The 13,937-nt window shown below is 45.7% G+C and overlaps 1 protein-coding gene across 2 annotated transcripts in view; it reads right to left on the bottom strand.

Moving 5' to 3' along the window:
• Positions 1–13,937, bottom strand: part of ADAMTSL1 (ADAMTS like 1) — a 487,614-nt gene that overhangs the window by 192,454 nt on the left and 281,223 nt on the right. For both annotated transcript variants that reach the window (XM_073552482.1, XM_073552481.1), the window contains exon 10: positions 5,855–5,905. In XM_073552482.1, the coding sequence (XP_073408583.1) occupies positions 5,855–5,905 (51 nt within the window). The remainder of the gene's footprint in view (positions 1–5,854; positions 5,906–13,937) is intronic.

The following is a 13,937-nucleotide window of genomic DNA, read 5'->3' as shown; positions in this document are numbered from 1 at the left end:
GTTCCGGTATCTCGAGTGAAACAGAGGCATTCAACGGTGCGGGTACAGATGGTAACTGAATAGCATCAAGAGAAGTCTAAAAGTCAGCACACGGAGGTCTGGAAATGGAGGAGTCATCAGTAGAAGCAGTAGAGAGGGAGTCAACCGTCTCCTGTTGCCTTCCCACCAAGTCTGCCCCGTTCCCACGCTCGGGCCCCCTTTTATACCCCGCATCCCATGCTGTTTGCCAGAAAGGTTTCTCCCTCTCAGAGGAAAACTCCCCCGCCAACAGTGGTGACAGCTCCGATAGTTCCGACGGCCTTAAAGGGAACCACACACCGCTGACTCCGTCTTGTCTCATCTTCGTACACCCCCCCTCTCTTTTCTCTCGACATTCCACGGGCAAGACATCTGGAGCACAACTAGGGAGTTTATTTACATGTTCAGCGGTTTGCCGCCAAATGAATTGGTCCTGGTTGTACCAAATGGGGGGGGGGCTGGCTGGCCATTGTTCGTTCGGAGCGATGTAGATTGGAAGAAATAGTGGAGTCTTCTGGTGGGGGCAAAGTCAAATCTTCATCCGCCGTTACGCTTTCTTCTGGAGTCTCGGGACCCCGATCTGCAGACGTATCATCAGATGGTTGCTTGAGATTTTCCTCTTCTTTCTCCACAGCCACAGGGGGCACCTCTTCAGACACTTTGGGAGTCTCTCCCCTCCATATGGGATCTCCTAAGAGGCATGGCCGAAGCATATTCCTATGGGCCACCCTTGTGGGTGCATTTTCTTCTCTTTCAGGAAAAACTTCATATACAGGTCCTTCCACACTGACCTGAACCTTCACTCTGTATGGCCTACTCTCCCTTCGATTTTCCAGCTTGTCATGGGTACCAACACTCGATCACCTACTGGAAGATCTGTCCCCCAGAGAGGACGTTTCTCAATGTGCTGAGCACTAGACGATGTAATGTCTGTAGACGGGGACGGTGTTCTCGAACCCAGGTGGACACCCCCGTCCGTGGGTAGTCCTCCCCTGGATCCAGTTCCAGCTCCGTGACTTCCTTCCCTGTTTGGCCGAACAACAAGGAGTAAGGTGTGTGACCGGTGGTTTGATGGACTCAATTGTTATAGATCCACACACGTTCAGAGACGTATTTTGGCCACCTAGCCTTTCTATCATCTTCAAGAGTTCTTAGTATCTGAATCAGGGTACGGTTAAATCGTTCACAGGCCCTGTTTCCCTGAGGATGATACGGTGTGGTATTTGACCTGTCAAATTGGTAGATCCGCTGCAACTCACCCATCACTTTGACTAAGAAACATGCTCCTTGATCCGAATGGATCCGCTGAGGCCATCCATACACCTTAATGAAGTGTTTACAGATAGCATACGCAGCAGTCTCAGCTGTCTGATCTCGGGTGGGCGTCACCACCGCATATTTCGTGAATTGATCTACCATCACTAGGCAGTGGTCATACCCTTGATGAGTGGGCCCGATCATTAAATAATCGACGGTCAACAGTTCCAGGGGATCGGAGGTCATTATCGTCTGCACAGGAGCTCTTTGTTCTGGGGACTTGGCCAACTCACAAGCCCGACAGAGCCTACTAACTTCCTCCACCGCTGCTCTCAGCCATGGGTGGTAAATGAACCGTTGGAGACACTGAAATGTTTTTTCAAGGCCGAAGTGAGCCCCTTTCTCATGGCCTTCGGTGGTCAGGGTAGGCAGTATTGTCTCCGGTATCACCACCTGCCAAGAAGCCCTCAGTTCTCCCCGAAGTTGCACCTTCCGGTTTAACAGTCCATTTCTCATCCGCAGATGCTCCCACTGCCGGAGGATCTTCAATGCCTCTGGGGTCAAAGCACTCTGCTGCTCTGGACTAGGCAGCTTCTCCACGGTTACGCAGTGCCTGAACAAAGCGAGTTCACTGTCCTCCTGCTGCAAAAGGACCCACTCATCCCGAGATCTCCCCAATACCCCTTCATGACGGAGGGTCTGTATTTGGTCCTGCGGGGCTGCCACCATCCCAGCAGTCCTTCGAAATTGGGGAAACTCTTCTCCTTCTAGTAATTCATCCATACTTTTCCCTGGCGGTGCATGTCATGCTCTAGACAGAGGGTACCAGAACGTTGCCATCCGGGCCACCCAGCGTTGTTCTAAGGCGCCTAGCTTAGCCTTCTCCAGGTGCGCCAACGGGTTATTATCGGTACATACTAACACCTCCGATCCAGAAAGGTACTCTGGGAATCTCTCCGTCATAGCCCACACCAACGCCAGCAACTCCAGCTTGAAGGAGCTGTAATTGTAATCATGGAGGGACCGACTAGCATAGGCGATCACCCTCTCTCTCTCATCCTGCACCTGCGACAACATGGCTCCGAGTCCGTGTAAGGTGCCATCAGTGTGAAGAATGAACGGTATAGAGAATTCCACATAAGCCAGTATCGCGGCCTCGGTCAGTGCCTTTTTTATCCTATAGAACGCCTTCTCCTGCCTTTCTTCCCAGAGAATGGATCGACCCTTGGCGCTCGGGGGTACTCCCTTCAGGAGTTCAAGTAACGGTTGCACTATCCGAGTAAAGTTCTTCACGAAACGAAGGTAGTATCCTGTTAGTCCCACGAATGCACATACATCCTTCACGTTCTCTGGAGTTGGTCAATCTCTGATCTTTTCTTGTGACGGCCTTACTCCCTCGGCGGAAATGAAATGACCCAGGTACTCGATCTGAGTCCGGAACAAGTAACACTTTGGGGGTTTCACTTTCAGCCCATACTTCTGCAGACGGCTCAGCACCTGCTCTAGTCTCCGTAGATGGTCTTCAAATAAAGCAGCGTACACGATGATGCCATCCAAGTAGATAAGGGTGGCCTCAAGTTCAAGTCGCCCAGACACCTCTCCATCAGCCGTTGGAACGTCCCAGGGACATTGGCCAAGCCAAACAGCATTCTGTTGAACTCAAAGAGGCCCATAGAAAGGCCGTCTTCGCCTAATCCTAAGAACTGGGCTTTCCCCAATGCAGACAGAGACTCCTCAATCCGGGGCAGAGGGTATGAATCACGTACAGTACAGGCATTAAGCTTCGGTAATCTACACAGAACCTCAAGGTCCCTAGCCAAATGTCCTATCTCTCCACAGTTATAGCATGCAAAAGACCTCGGTCGACGAACTCTTCGGCCCTCATTATGGGCATTTGTCTTGTCTTGGCTTCCAGCGGTACTCTTCACATCTCTTCGACCAATGGGGGTTCAACTGTCGACTGAACTGCGACACCACCACTCTGGACCTTCCCTACCGGTACTGTCACCCTCTGTTCCTGTTCACATGAGCGGGCTTCTCTCCCTATGTCAGCAAAAGTGATACGAGGGTCTACCCATACCCGCTCTCTCAGAGTCTGTTTGGTCAGGATGTCCCTTTGGCCGGTCACCAACAAGTCACGCAGCACAACATCCGTCGGCCCTATCCCCATCCCATCTTTTCTGACAATGGCGGTGTGTAATTCTTGTAGGGCATTCATATATTGCACAACTGTTTCCCCCTCTCTTTGCAAACGGCTTATCAGGCGTGCCCTAAGTTCCCCTATGTCAGTGGGGTCCCCATAGGTCGTTTCTAAGATCTGAAGTACTTTAGCAAACGGGTCTCAGTCCCGGGTTGTATGCAACATCACAGAGTCTTGAACCTCTCTGTCTAAAGCCATGATGGCCACCTCAGCCTCGAGTGCGGGGGTCATTGGGTGCATCCTCATCATACCCCTCATACGTTCCGTCCAACTCCACAACATGGTATTAGACCCCGTACACTTCAGCAAGTTGCTCAGCATGGCCCCAAAGAGATACTAGTATTGGGCCCAACCTCTTGTTCTGCTGTCTCCGCGCTACCAGACTGCATCCTGCCGACTACGCCAAAATGTAAAGGTGACAAGCAGGAACGCGGGATGCAGTGAGTAACCGGAGACAGAGAAGGGGTTAACAAGGATTTACTGAGCAATCAATAACAGGTAATACTCCACGCAGGGAGAAAAAGGAAATGGCAAAAAATATACAAAATAAACGGGACACTTATCAGTTGCAGTTCTGGCAGGGGGAAGGCTGGAATATCTCCTGGCGGTTTCTCAAAGGATGCACAAAGTCTCTGGCTCTGCTACGAAGAAACGAGTAACACTGCTGCTCGACAGTGACGAAGAATTCAGTCCTTTGTTTTGGGTACGCTGGAACATAGAAACAGTCCTTTGTGTGAGTGTCTCAAGAATGGAGCCAGGCACGGGTCGCAAGCACGTGTACAAGCCGCAACAACCTGCGGTCTTTCGGAGTAGTCTCTAAACAGCTGTTCCGGTATCTCGAGTGAAACAGGGTATTTAACGGTGCGGGTACAGACGGTAACTGAATAGCATCAAGAGATGTCTCAAAGTCAGTACACGGAGGTCTGGAAATGGAGGAGTCGTCAGTAGAAGCAGCGGAGAGAGAGTCAACCGTCTCCTGTTGCCTTCTCGCTAAGTCTTCCCCGTTCCCGCGCTCAGGCCTTCTTTTATACCCCGCTCCTCCTGCTGTCTGCCAGAAGGGTTTCTCCCTCTCAGAGGAAAACTCTCCCACCAACAGTGGTGACATTCCTGATAGTTCCGGCCTTAAAGGGCACCACACACCGCTGTCTCCGTCTTGTCTCATCTTTTCAGACGTTCAGTACCTAGTCAAGTCACATTTCCTTGTCGCCCCTCCTGACAGTAATGCAATGACCTGTAGTAGCACATTTGTGTACTCAGGGGGCTAAATCACACATTCATACAACATTCTCCCTGCTGTATCTTTGGTGGCAAACCTCTTAATTCACAGGCACTCTACTATATAGTGGATTCACTCTTCACTCACAGAAATATGCTTCTCTTTTCTATTCTGTGGTGGGTATCCTCAGCCTTTCTCAATAATGGTGTTACTCTCTCATGTAGGTGGGCAGGTTACCCCCATCTGGGATAGACTACAAGGATGAAAGTACTAGCTGAAACATTCTGTTTTGCTCTTCCATGTCCCCTACTTTAGCCCTTGGATTGCGCACTATATATAGTGAGAGCTACTCATGCCTAGCTAGCTACGATGCAGAAACTGTCCGCTGGTCTCAACATGTCCAGAGCCAATGTTGCCTTTTGACCCAGCCATGGCACCAGCAACTTACATGCAATGCAATCATCGATCCTAAAGAGTGTCCCTCTGACCTCTAGAATGCTATCAACGTCATCATACTGGGCACAAATGTCATTAATTCGCATCACTGAGGTGGTGTTTCTTCTATTTTGCTCCTACACATACAGATTAAAATCTTCAGGCATAGTTTAATGTAAAAACTGTTTATGTACACCTGAGAACAATCAATGGCATAGGGTCCTTGACAGCCCAGGATATGATAGTAGGGTTTGGAAAGTACAAATTCTTAATTTGTGTAGAAGAATAGAAGACTCCATTTCAACTCTCTTCCATATATAATAGGAAGAGGAACTATTATAAAGAATGTACAGCATATACCATAAATGCCGCTACTGCAGAGAGTTCACCCATTCTAGGTCAGTGACGAACAGTTGTGGGTACCTTTCAAAAAGCACTGCAACAGTAGCAAGTAAATGAATATACTGTTGAATCAAGGGAAAAGAAGAAGGATAAAAAAATTGTTTCAGCTTAGTTAGATGTGTAGGAAAATAGATTTACTCTTCTATGAACTGAGGGACTATGATGCATTTTTTCACTGGGTTGCTGAGGATCAAAAACTGGTATTAGTATAAAATTTCCACCATGGTTGGTTAAAAATGGGGTTTTCGCCCGAATCAATTCAAAACCATTCTCAACAACTCAATATAAAATCATGCCACAAGGGTAACACATTATAGCAGTCTTACCTGGGAAGAGGATGATAGAGATCATAAGGCATAATTTGTTTGTAGCCATCACTGCAAGTAATAAAAAATCTCATCAATACGAATGCAAAGGAACAAAGTATTATTCAATTATTATGCTTTTCTTCAGGAGATGCTGGTCTCTTCTCACTCCCTAGGGCTTTTTGTTGGATTACCTGTTATTTTTATGTCTATTTTCACTTCGAACAGTGATGGCCCCCAATACATTTAATAGGGTTTGTCAATGTCAATATATAAGTAGAAGCCATGGTGTAAGGTCCTAAACAATATACCATTAGTAAAATACACATACTGTGTATGTCACCAAACTCCAGCTCAAGCACAATGAATAGTATCTAAGTTGGACATCTTGTTTTGTGATAGCAAGGGCTAGGGTACAGGACTTATCGTATTATAAACCTTATCAAGTGAATGGCTTAAACAAAAGTGGTGACAGATTAAGAGGAAAAACTGCTGGCAACATCCTGCTACATCGGCGAATTTCTGGGTGAACTGAAACAACCTCTGAGAATTAGGGCCCAGTCACACATAGCGACTCACCAGCGATCCCGACAATGATATGAACTTGTCAGGGTCACTGGTGTGTTGCTACATGATTGCTGGTGAGCTGCCAAACAGGCAGCTTCACCAGCGATCAGCACCAGCGACAACGAGCGGGCGCGTCGCTGTGTACTTTAGTTACCAGCGCGCTGATGCAGGGAGCTGGTAACCAAGGTAAACAGCGGATTTCTAAGTGCCGCATGGCACTTAGAAACCCACTGTTTACCTTGGTTACCAGCTCCCTCCACCAGCACCCTGGTAACTAAGGTACACAGAGGGTTTCTAAGCGCCGCACGGCGCTTAGAAACCCGCTGTTTACCTTGGTTACCAGCTCCTGCTCGCTGGTCGTTGCTCTCCCGCCTGCCACACGCAGCGATGCGTGCTGACCAGCGGGAGACCAACGAACCAAAAAAAGTCCAGAGCTTTCAAGAACGATCAGCGACACCTGGCAGAGGGGCCGGTTGCTGATACCTGTCACACACAGCGATCTCGCTGGTGAGATCGCTGTTGCGCCACAAAACTTGTGACTCAGCAGCGATCTCACTAGCGAGATAGCTGTGTGTAACGGGGACTTTAGGGCCCCGTCACACATAGCGACTCACCAGTGATCCCGACAACGATATCACCTTGTCAGGATCGCTGGTGAGTCGCTATGTGATCGCTGGTGAGCTGCCAAATAGGCAGCTTCACCAGCGATCAGGACCAGCGACATGCGGGTAACAAGCGACGCATGTCGCTTAGTTAACCGCAGTGTATTTTAGTTACCAGCGCGCTGATGCAGGGAGCTGGTAACAAAGGTACACATCGGGTTTCTAAGGGGTGCGCAGCACTTAGAAACCCGATGTGTACCTTGGTTACCAGCTCCCTGCATCAGCACGCTGGTAACTAAGGTACACATCGGGTTTCTAGGCGCTGCGCGCCCCTTAGTAACCCGATGTGCACCTTGGTTACCATCTCCTGCTCGCTGGTCTCCCGCCTGTCACACGCAGCGATGCGTGCTGACCAGCGGAGACCAGCGACCCCAAAAATGTCCAGACCTTTCAACAGCGATCAGCGATACATGGCAGGGGGGCTGGTCGCTGATCGCTGTCACACACAGCGATCTCGCTGGTGAGATCGCTGTTGCGTCACAAAACTTGTGACTCAGCAGCGATCTCGCTAGCGAGATTGCTATGTGTGACGGGAATTTAGTCAGAAAGTTCATGATAACATGAATTTAGTCATCACATAAAACCAGACCCTGATAAAACCTACAATACAGACTCCACTTTCCGTATAACCGTCTTCTCTTGGGCTGTACAAGAAACACTTGAGCCATGCAGTTAGTTTGATCTGAAACAACAAAAGACACAACAAACCACTAGGGAACCTTCATCATTATCACTGTAGATAGGACGAGGCCTTTGCCAAGCCAGGAAACCATTCGAGAGTTCTGGCATTTGGAAAACTGATTTCCAACCTGAAGGGAGGCAGTGTGACTGACAACGGTTGAGATAGTGCAGTCCGATAAGGTCTGATAATGTGCAGATGCTAAACACATACAGAATAGAGCCAACTTGGAGACCACATAGAAGCAGATGCTATGATCAGCCCTTCAGTAACTGGATACGATAAACCGCTAAGATACAATATGAAAAATGTACCTGATGTATCTAGAAAATCAGAATCTATATCAAAGGAAATATTTTGCATTGTTTCTTATTGACTGATGGTGACTAGAGTTGAGCGATACCGTCCGATACTTCAAAGTATCGTATCGGATGGTATCGGCCGATCTTTAAAAAAAGTATCGGTATCGCCGATTCCGATACCGGAAGTCCCATTCAAGTCTATGGGACTTCCGGTATCGGAATAAGAAAAACCCTTTCCTGCCCTTGTACAGCCTCTCTGGGGTCTGTACGGGCCTTTCGGGGGGCTGTGCCGGCCTGCCAGGGGGTCTGTGCAGGCTCCGGTGGTCTGTGCCGGCCTGCCGGTGGTCTGTGCAGGCTCCGGGGGGCTGTGCCGGCCTGCCGGGGGGCTGTGCCGGCCTGCCGGGGGGCTGTGCAGGCTCCGGGGGGCTGTGCCGGCCTGCCGGTGGTCTGTGCAGGCTCCGGGGGTCTGTGCAGGCATCGTCCGATGGGACTACAAGTCCCATCGGGCGATGCCTGCTACCATGACAGTGATTGACACATTAGCCAATGATGGGACAGTAGTAGTCCCATCATCCGGCTAATGTGTTAAATGTAAAAAAAAAAAAAAAAAAAAAAAAATATTACATGCTACATACATACAACATGCATACTACATACATGCTACATTCATACTACATACTACATACATGCTACATTCATACTACATAAATACTACATGCAACATACATACTACATATATACTACATGCATGCTACATACATACTGCATGCTACATACATACCACATATATACTACATACATACTACATGCTACATACATACTACATACATACTACATACATACTACATATATACTACATACATACTACATACATACTGCATGCTACATACATACTACATACATACCACATATACTACATACATACTACATACATACTACATGCATGCTACATACATACTACATGCATGCTACATACATACTACATGCATGCTACATGCATGCTACATACATACTACATGCTACATACATACCACATATATACTACATACATACAATACATTCATACAATACATACATAGACATACAGTACATATAACATAGAGTAACATACTTACCAATACTTGTCACATTGTTCCCCGAAGCCATTGTCTTTTCCGGGATAAATATTAACATAACAAACCACAAAAATACTCACCCACGATCCGAAGCAGTCCACGAGTGTGTCCCACGACGATCTTGGGTAGAGAACTGCAGCATCAGATGATGCTGCCGTTCTCTACGGGCTGCAGGAATCCAATGACGGAAGGTAGGTATCCTTCCGCACTGTATTCCTCCGCCACTTAAAAAAAAAAAGTCCCTAGTCTCACTTTATGCCATTGCTGTGTGGGAATTTCCCACACAGCAATGGCATAAAGTGAGACTAGGGACTTTTTTTTTTTAAGTGGCGGAGGAATACAGTGCGGAAGGATACCTACCTTCCGTCATTGGATTCCTGCAGCCCGTAGAGAACGGCAGCATCATCTGATGCTGCAGTTCTCTACCCAAGATCGTCGTGGGACACACTCGTGGACTGCTTCGGATCGTGGGTGAGTATTTTTGTGGTTTGTTATGTTAATATTTATCCCGGAAAAGACAATGGCTTCGGGGAACAATGTGACAAGTATTGGTAAGTATGTTACTCTATGTTATATGTACTGTATGTCTATGTATGTATTGTATGAATGTATTGTATGTATGTAGTATATATGTGGTATGTATGTAGCATGTAGTATGTATGTAGCATGCATGTAGCATGCATGTAGTATGTATGTAGCATGCATGTAGTATGTATGTAGCATGCATGTAGTATGTATGTAGCATGCATGTAGTATGTATGTAGCATGCAGTATGTATGTAGCATGTATGTAGTATGTATGTAGTATATATGTAGTATGTATGTAGCATGTAGTATGTATGTAGCATGCATGTAGTATATATGTAGTATGTATGTAGCATGCATGTAGTATGTATGTAGTATGTATGTAGTATGTATGTAGCATGCATGTAGTATGTATGTAGTATGTATGTAGCATGCAGTATGTATGTAGCATGTATGTAGTATGTATGTAGTATATATGTAGTATGTATGTAGCATGCATGTAGTATGTATGTAGTATGTATGTAGCATGCAGTATGTATGTAGTATGTATGTAGTATATATGTAGTATGTATGTAGTATGTATGTAGTATGTATGTAGTATGTATGTAGCATGTAGTATGTATGTAGCATGCATGTAGTATGTATGTAGTATTTTTTTTTTTTTTTAACATTTAACACATTAGCCGGATGATGGGACTACTACTGTCCCATCATTGGCTAATGTGTCAATCACTGTCATGGTAGCAGGCATCGCCCGATGGGACTTGTAGTCCCATCGGACGATGCTTGCACAGACCCCCGGACATCAGCACAGCCCCCCGGCAGGCCGGCACAGCCCCCCGGCAGGCCGGTACAGACCCCCACAGGGTGCACAGACCACCGGCAGGCCGGCACAGCCCCCCGGCAGGCCGGTACAGACCCCGGGCAGTCCACACAGCCCCCCGGCAGGCCGGCACAGCCCCCCGGCAGGCCGGCAGAGACCCCCGGAAGGCCCGAAATGACGGCGCATCATGATGCGCACACACCGCGCATCATGATGACGTCAGGCCGTCAATCAACTGAACTTCCGATTCCGATGCCGAATTCCGATATTGAAAAAATATCGGAAGTCGGTATCGGAATTCCGATACAGCAAGTATCGGCCGATACCCGATACTTGCGGTATCGGAATGCTCAACACTAATGGTGACTATTGATAATAGCCAGGTTGGGGTTAGCAAGGATTTTTAACATTTTTGTGTATGGGACTAAAAGTAGGTAGTTGCCTATTCTGCACGGGGAAGATATCTGCCAGCTCAGCCGGTGATTTCCCCTCTTGTCAACAAAGCATCACCTTCTCTGATCCGTTCCGTTTGGCATCACTGCAGATATCATATGCTGATTGACAGCCGCCACCTCACAGTTACGTAGCGAAGAGCCGGCTGTCAATCAACATGACATCAGCAGAGACACCTCTGCTCTGAGCCAACACAGATCAGCGCTGCACAGAGCGGGCAGGTGGTTAACACAGTGAGCAACTGCCTACCTGTTAGTTCTTAGCACCATGCAATCATAGAATCATAGATTGGTAGAGTTGGAAGGAACCTCCTGGGTCATCTGGTCCAACCCCCTGCTCAAAGCAGGATTTGCTAAATCATCCCAGACAGATATCTGTCCAGCCTCTGTTTGAAGATTTCTATTGGAGGAGAACTCACCACCTCTCGTGGCAGACTGTTCCACTCATTGATCACCCTAACTGTCAAAAAGTTTTTTTCTAATATCTAATCTGTGTCTCCTCCCATTCAGTTTCATCCCATTGCTTCTAGTCTTTCCTTGTGCAAATGAGAATAACGATGATTCTTCTACAATGTGACAGCCCTTGAGATATTTGTAGACAGCTATTAAGTCTCCTCTCAGTCTTCTTTTTTCAAAGTTAAACATTCCCAAATCCTGTAACCGTTCCTCATAGGACATGGTTTGCAGACCGGTCACCATTCTGGTTGCTCCAGTTTGTTGATGTCTTTATTAAAATGTGGTGCCCAAAACTGGCAAATTTAATTTCCCATATAACCCCTGTAATGATATATATGAATATGTGCATATTTCAAACTCTTCCGCAATTCACAAAGTAGAAAAGAATACTAAATGCTACAGTGTGCCTTTTTATAATACCAATCTTTTATTATGTGGCACAAGGGTCAATTTATCCAATACCTAGATTTGACCAAGACAACTTCTCCAAGGAGACTTTATGTGATTCCTATACTTATGCACAGATTTGTCCACTCTTTGCTTTCGAAAAAATTTCTCACAATACAAATTGAATATATTATAGATTGATAACAAAACTCTTAACAAGCTGCAACACACATCTTAACCACCGGGTGGCCACAAATAGACACAGAGGCCACCAACTGATCAATAGTGATTTTTTTAAGTCACTTTTCTTTTTTGTATTGTGGTATTAGTTGTTGTTTTCGGTGCCAAACTCTTCAAAATGGTGTGCGGGATTCATGAATTTGGAGCAAAGTACAAAAAAATAGTTTTTTTTTTGTACTGAGTATTTGGTTTCAAATGTTGCATGTAATGCAAAATGGCGGAAAGATTGCACCAAAATACTAGCATACTCAAAAATACACAGGGGGGAATGGAGTGAAGTTGTGTACATTTTTTTAATTTTTAAAAAGTCACAATTCCTGAATCAGGCAAAACCTTCTGGAATTGCTAGACTTTCTCCCCAAAGCCAAAAAGAAAAAAAAGTAGGCGAGCACATAAGCACATATGAAATAGACTTCAAAAAAGGTGAAAATAGAATAATGATTTGGGTGCAAACAAAAAAAGGCACAAAACACACAAAACTAGACAAAAAAACAGATGCAAAGGCAATGATGAATAGCTCATTGCGCACCACTCATCTTTGGGAATGTTTCCCCAACCAAAAGGAAAGCTTTGAAATGACACACCTGTAAGTTTCATTCTGGTTTTCCATTTTTCTCTCCAAGCCAAAACATACAACAGGTATAGGTCATAGTGAAAGGCAGCGTGCACCACATGGGGACAAGTAACTATATAAATTACTCTATTTATAGTTCAGGAGAATATGACGGCAGTATTTAAAGGGGATTCGCCACCTGGACAAAATTGGCCAGTTTTTGCTCTTATTTTTTTCCCACTCCTCCACTGAGTATTCCGTTATTTTTTTTCTTTTTAAAATCTCGCATATATTGTTTCAGAGGTGGCCTTTTCATTTAGTGTTTCTTTTCATGAGCTCTGCAAGGGGGTGTGGTTTAAAAAGAATTATACAGAGCAGCCTAAAGGCACGCCCCCACAGAATTCTATGAGCCACGCCTCCTTGGTAAGACCATAAAACTGATCATTACAGAAAAAGGCCTATATCTCTGGAACCGTATGGTGGATTTAAGAAAAACAAAAAGTGGATTACTCACGAGAGCAGAGCTAATAAAATAAGATTTTAAAAAATGGCCAATTTTGACAAGATGACAAGTCCTCTTTAAGTAATAGAAAAACACATTAAAAAATCTAAATCTAAACTAACAATTTTACTTTCTTTTACACTGTTAAAGGCAATTCTATTGACTTAGTACATTCATCCATAAACTAGCTCAAGCCAATAAATTGTTTTGCGCCATCTGCAGAATATTTTATTTACTATCTGCTCAAAAAGTAGCATTACGCACCTCTGACTTTTGACTAGGTAATGAAATGACCTTACTAATCCTATCCGCCTGGGATATTTCTGATATCCTTTTCCATGCTTTTACTTTGAGAACTTGGTTTTCGGGGAAGTTTAATCTGACAATTTTAATAAAGTCCATGTGCAGCCACAACTCCCTGCTGGGATTGCTTGGATCCAGTCCACAGGCACACTCTATGGCAAGCGTAAAACCCCCTGTATGTGGCTTCACGAGATCATGGTACTAGCATTTTTGGCCTTGTACTGCTGTTACACCTAATGCTCTTTTGTTTCTGGCTGTTTTTCCAGGCCTCAATTCTGTATGCATTTAGGTAAGGTCTCTTTGGGCACAAATATACACGGCCCAAAACACCCCATTTACCACCATATTGAGTTTTTGTACGACTGATCACTTTATGAAAACCAGCTCAAGCATTGTACAGAATATTTAGCTGAACTGCCAGAGAAACATGCTTAATCAATTTTTTAAGGATTTACCCATGCAATGTTCCTGGCCTGAAAAACTGTCCAGTAATCAAACCTGTATTAGTTTGGGATATAATGGCAGTAGCAGAATTCTTC

The sequence above is a fragment of the Dendrobates tinctorius genome, unplaced genomic scaffold (assembly GCF_039654945.1).
Source record: "Dendrobates tinctorius isolate UK_male_01 unplaced genomic scaffold, ASM3965494v1 ptg000191l, whole genome shotgun sequence".
In the NCBI taxonomy this organism is placed as follows: domain Eukaryota; kingdom Metazoa; phylum Chordata; class Amphibia; order Anura; family Dendrobatidae; genus Dendrobates; species Dendrobates tinctorius.
This window is presented reverse-complemented; position numbering and strand designations above follow the sequence as displayed.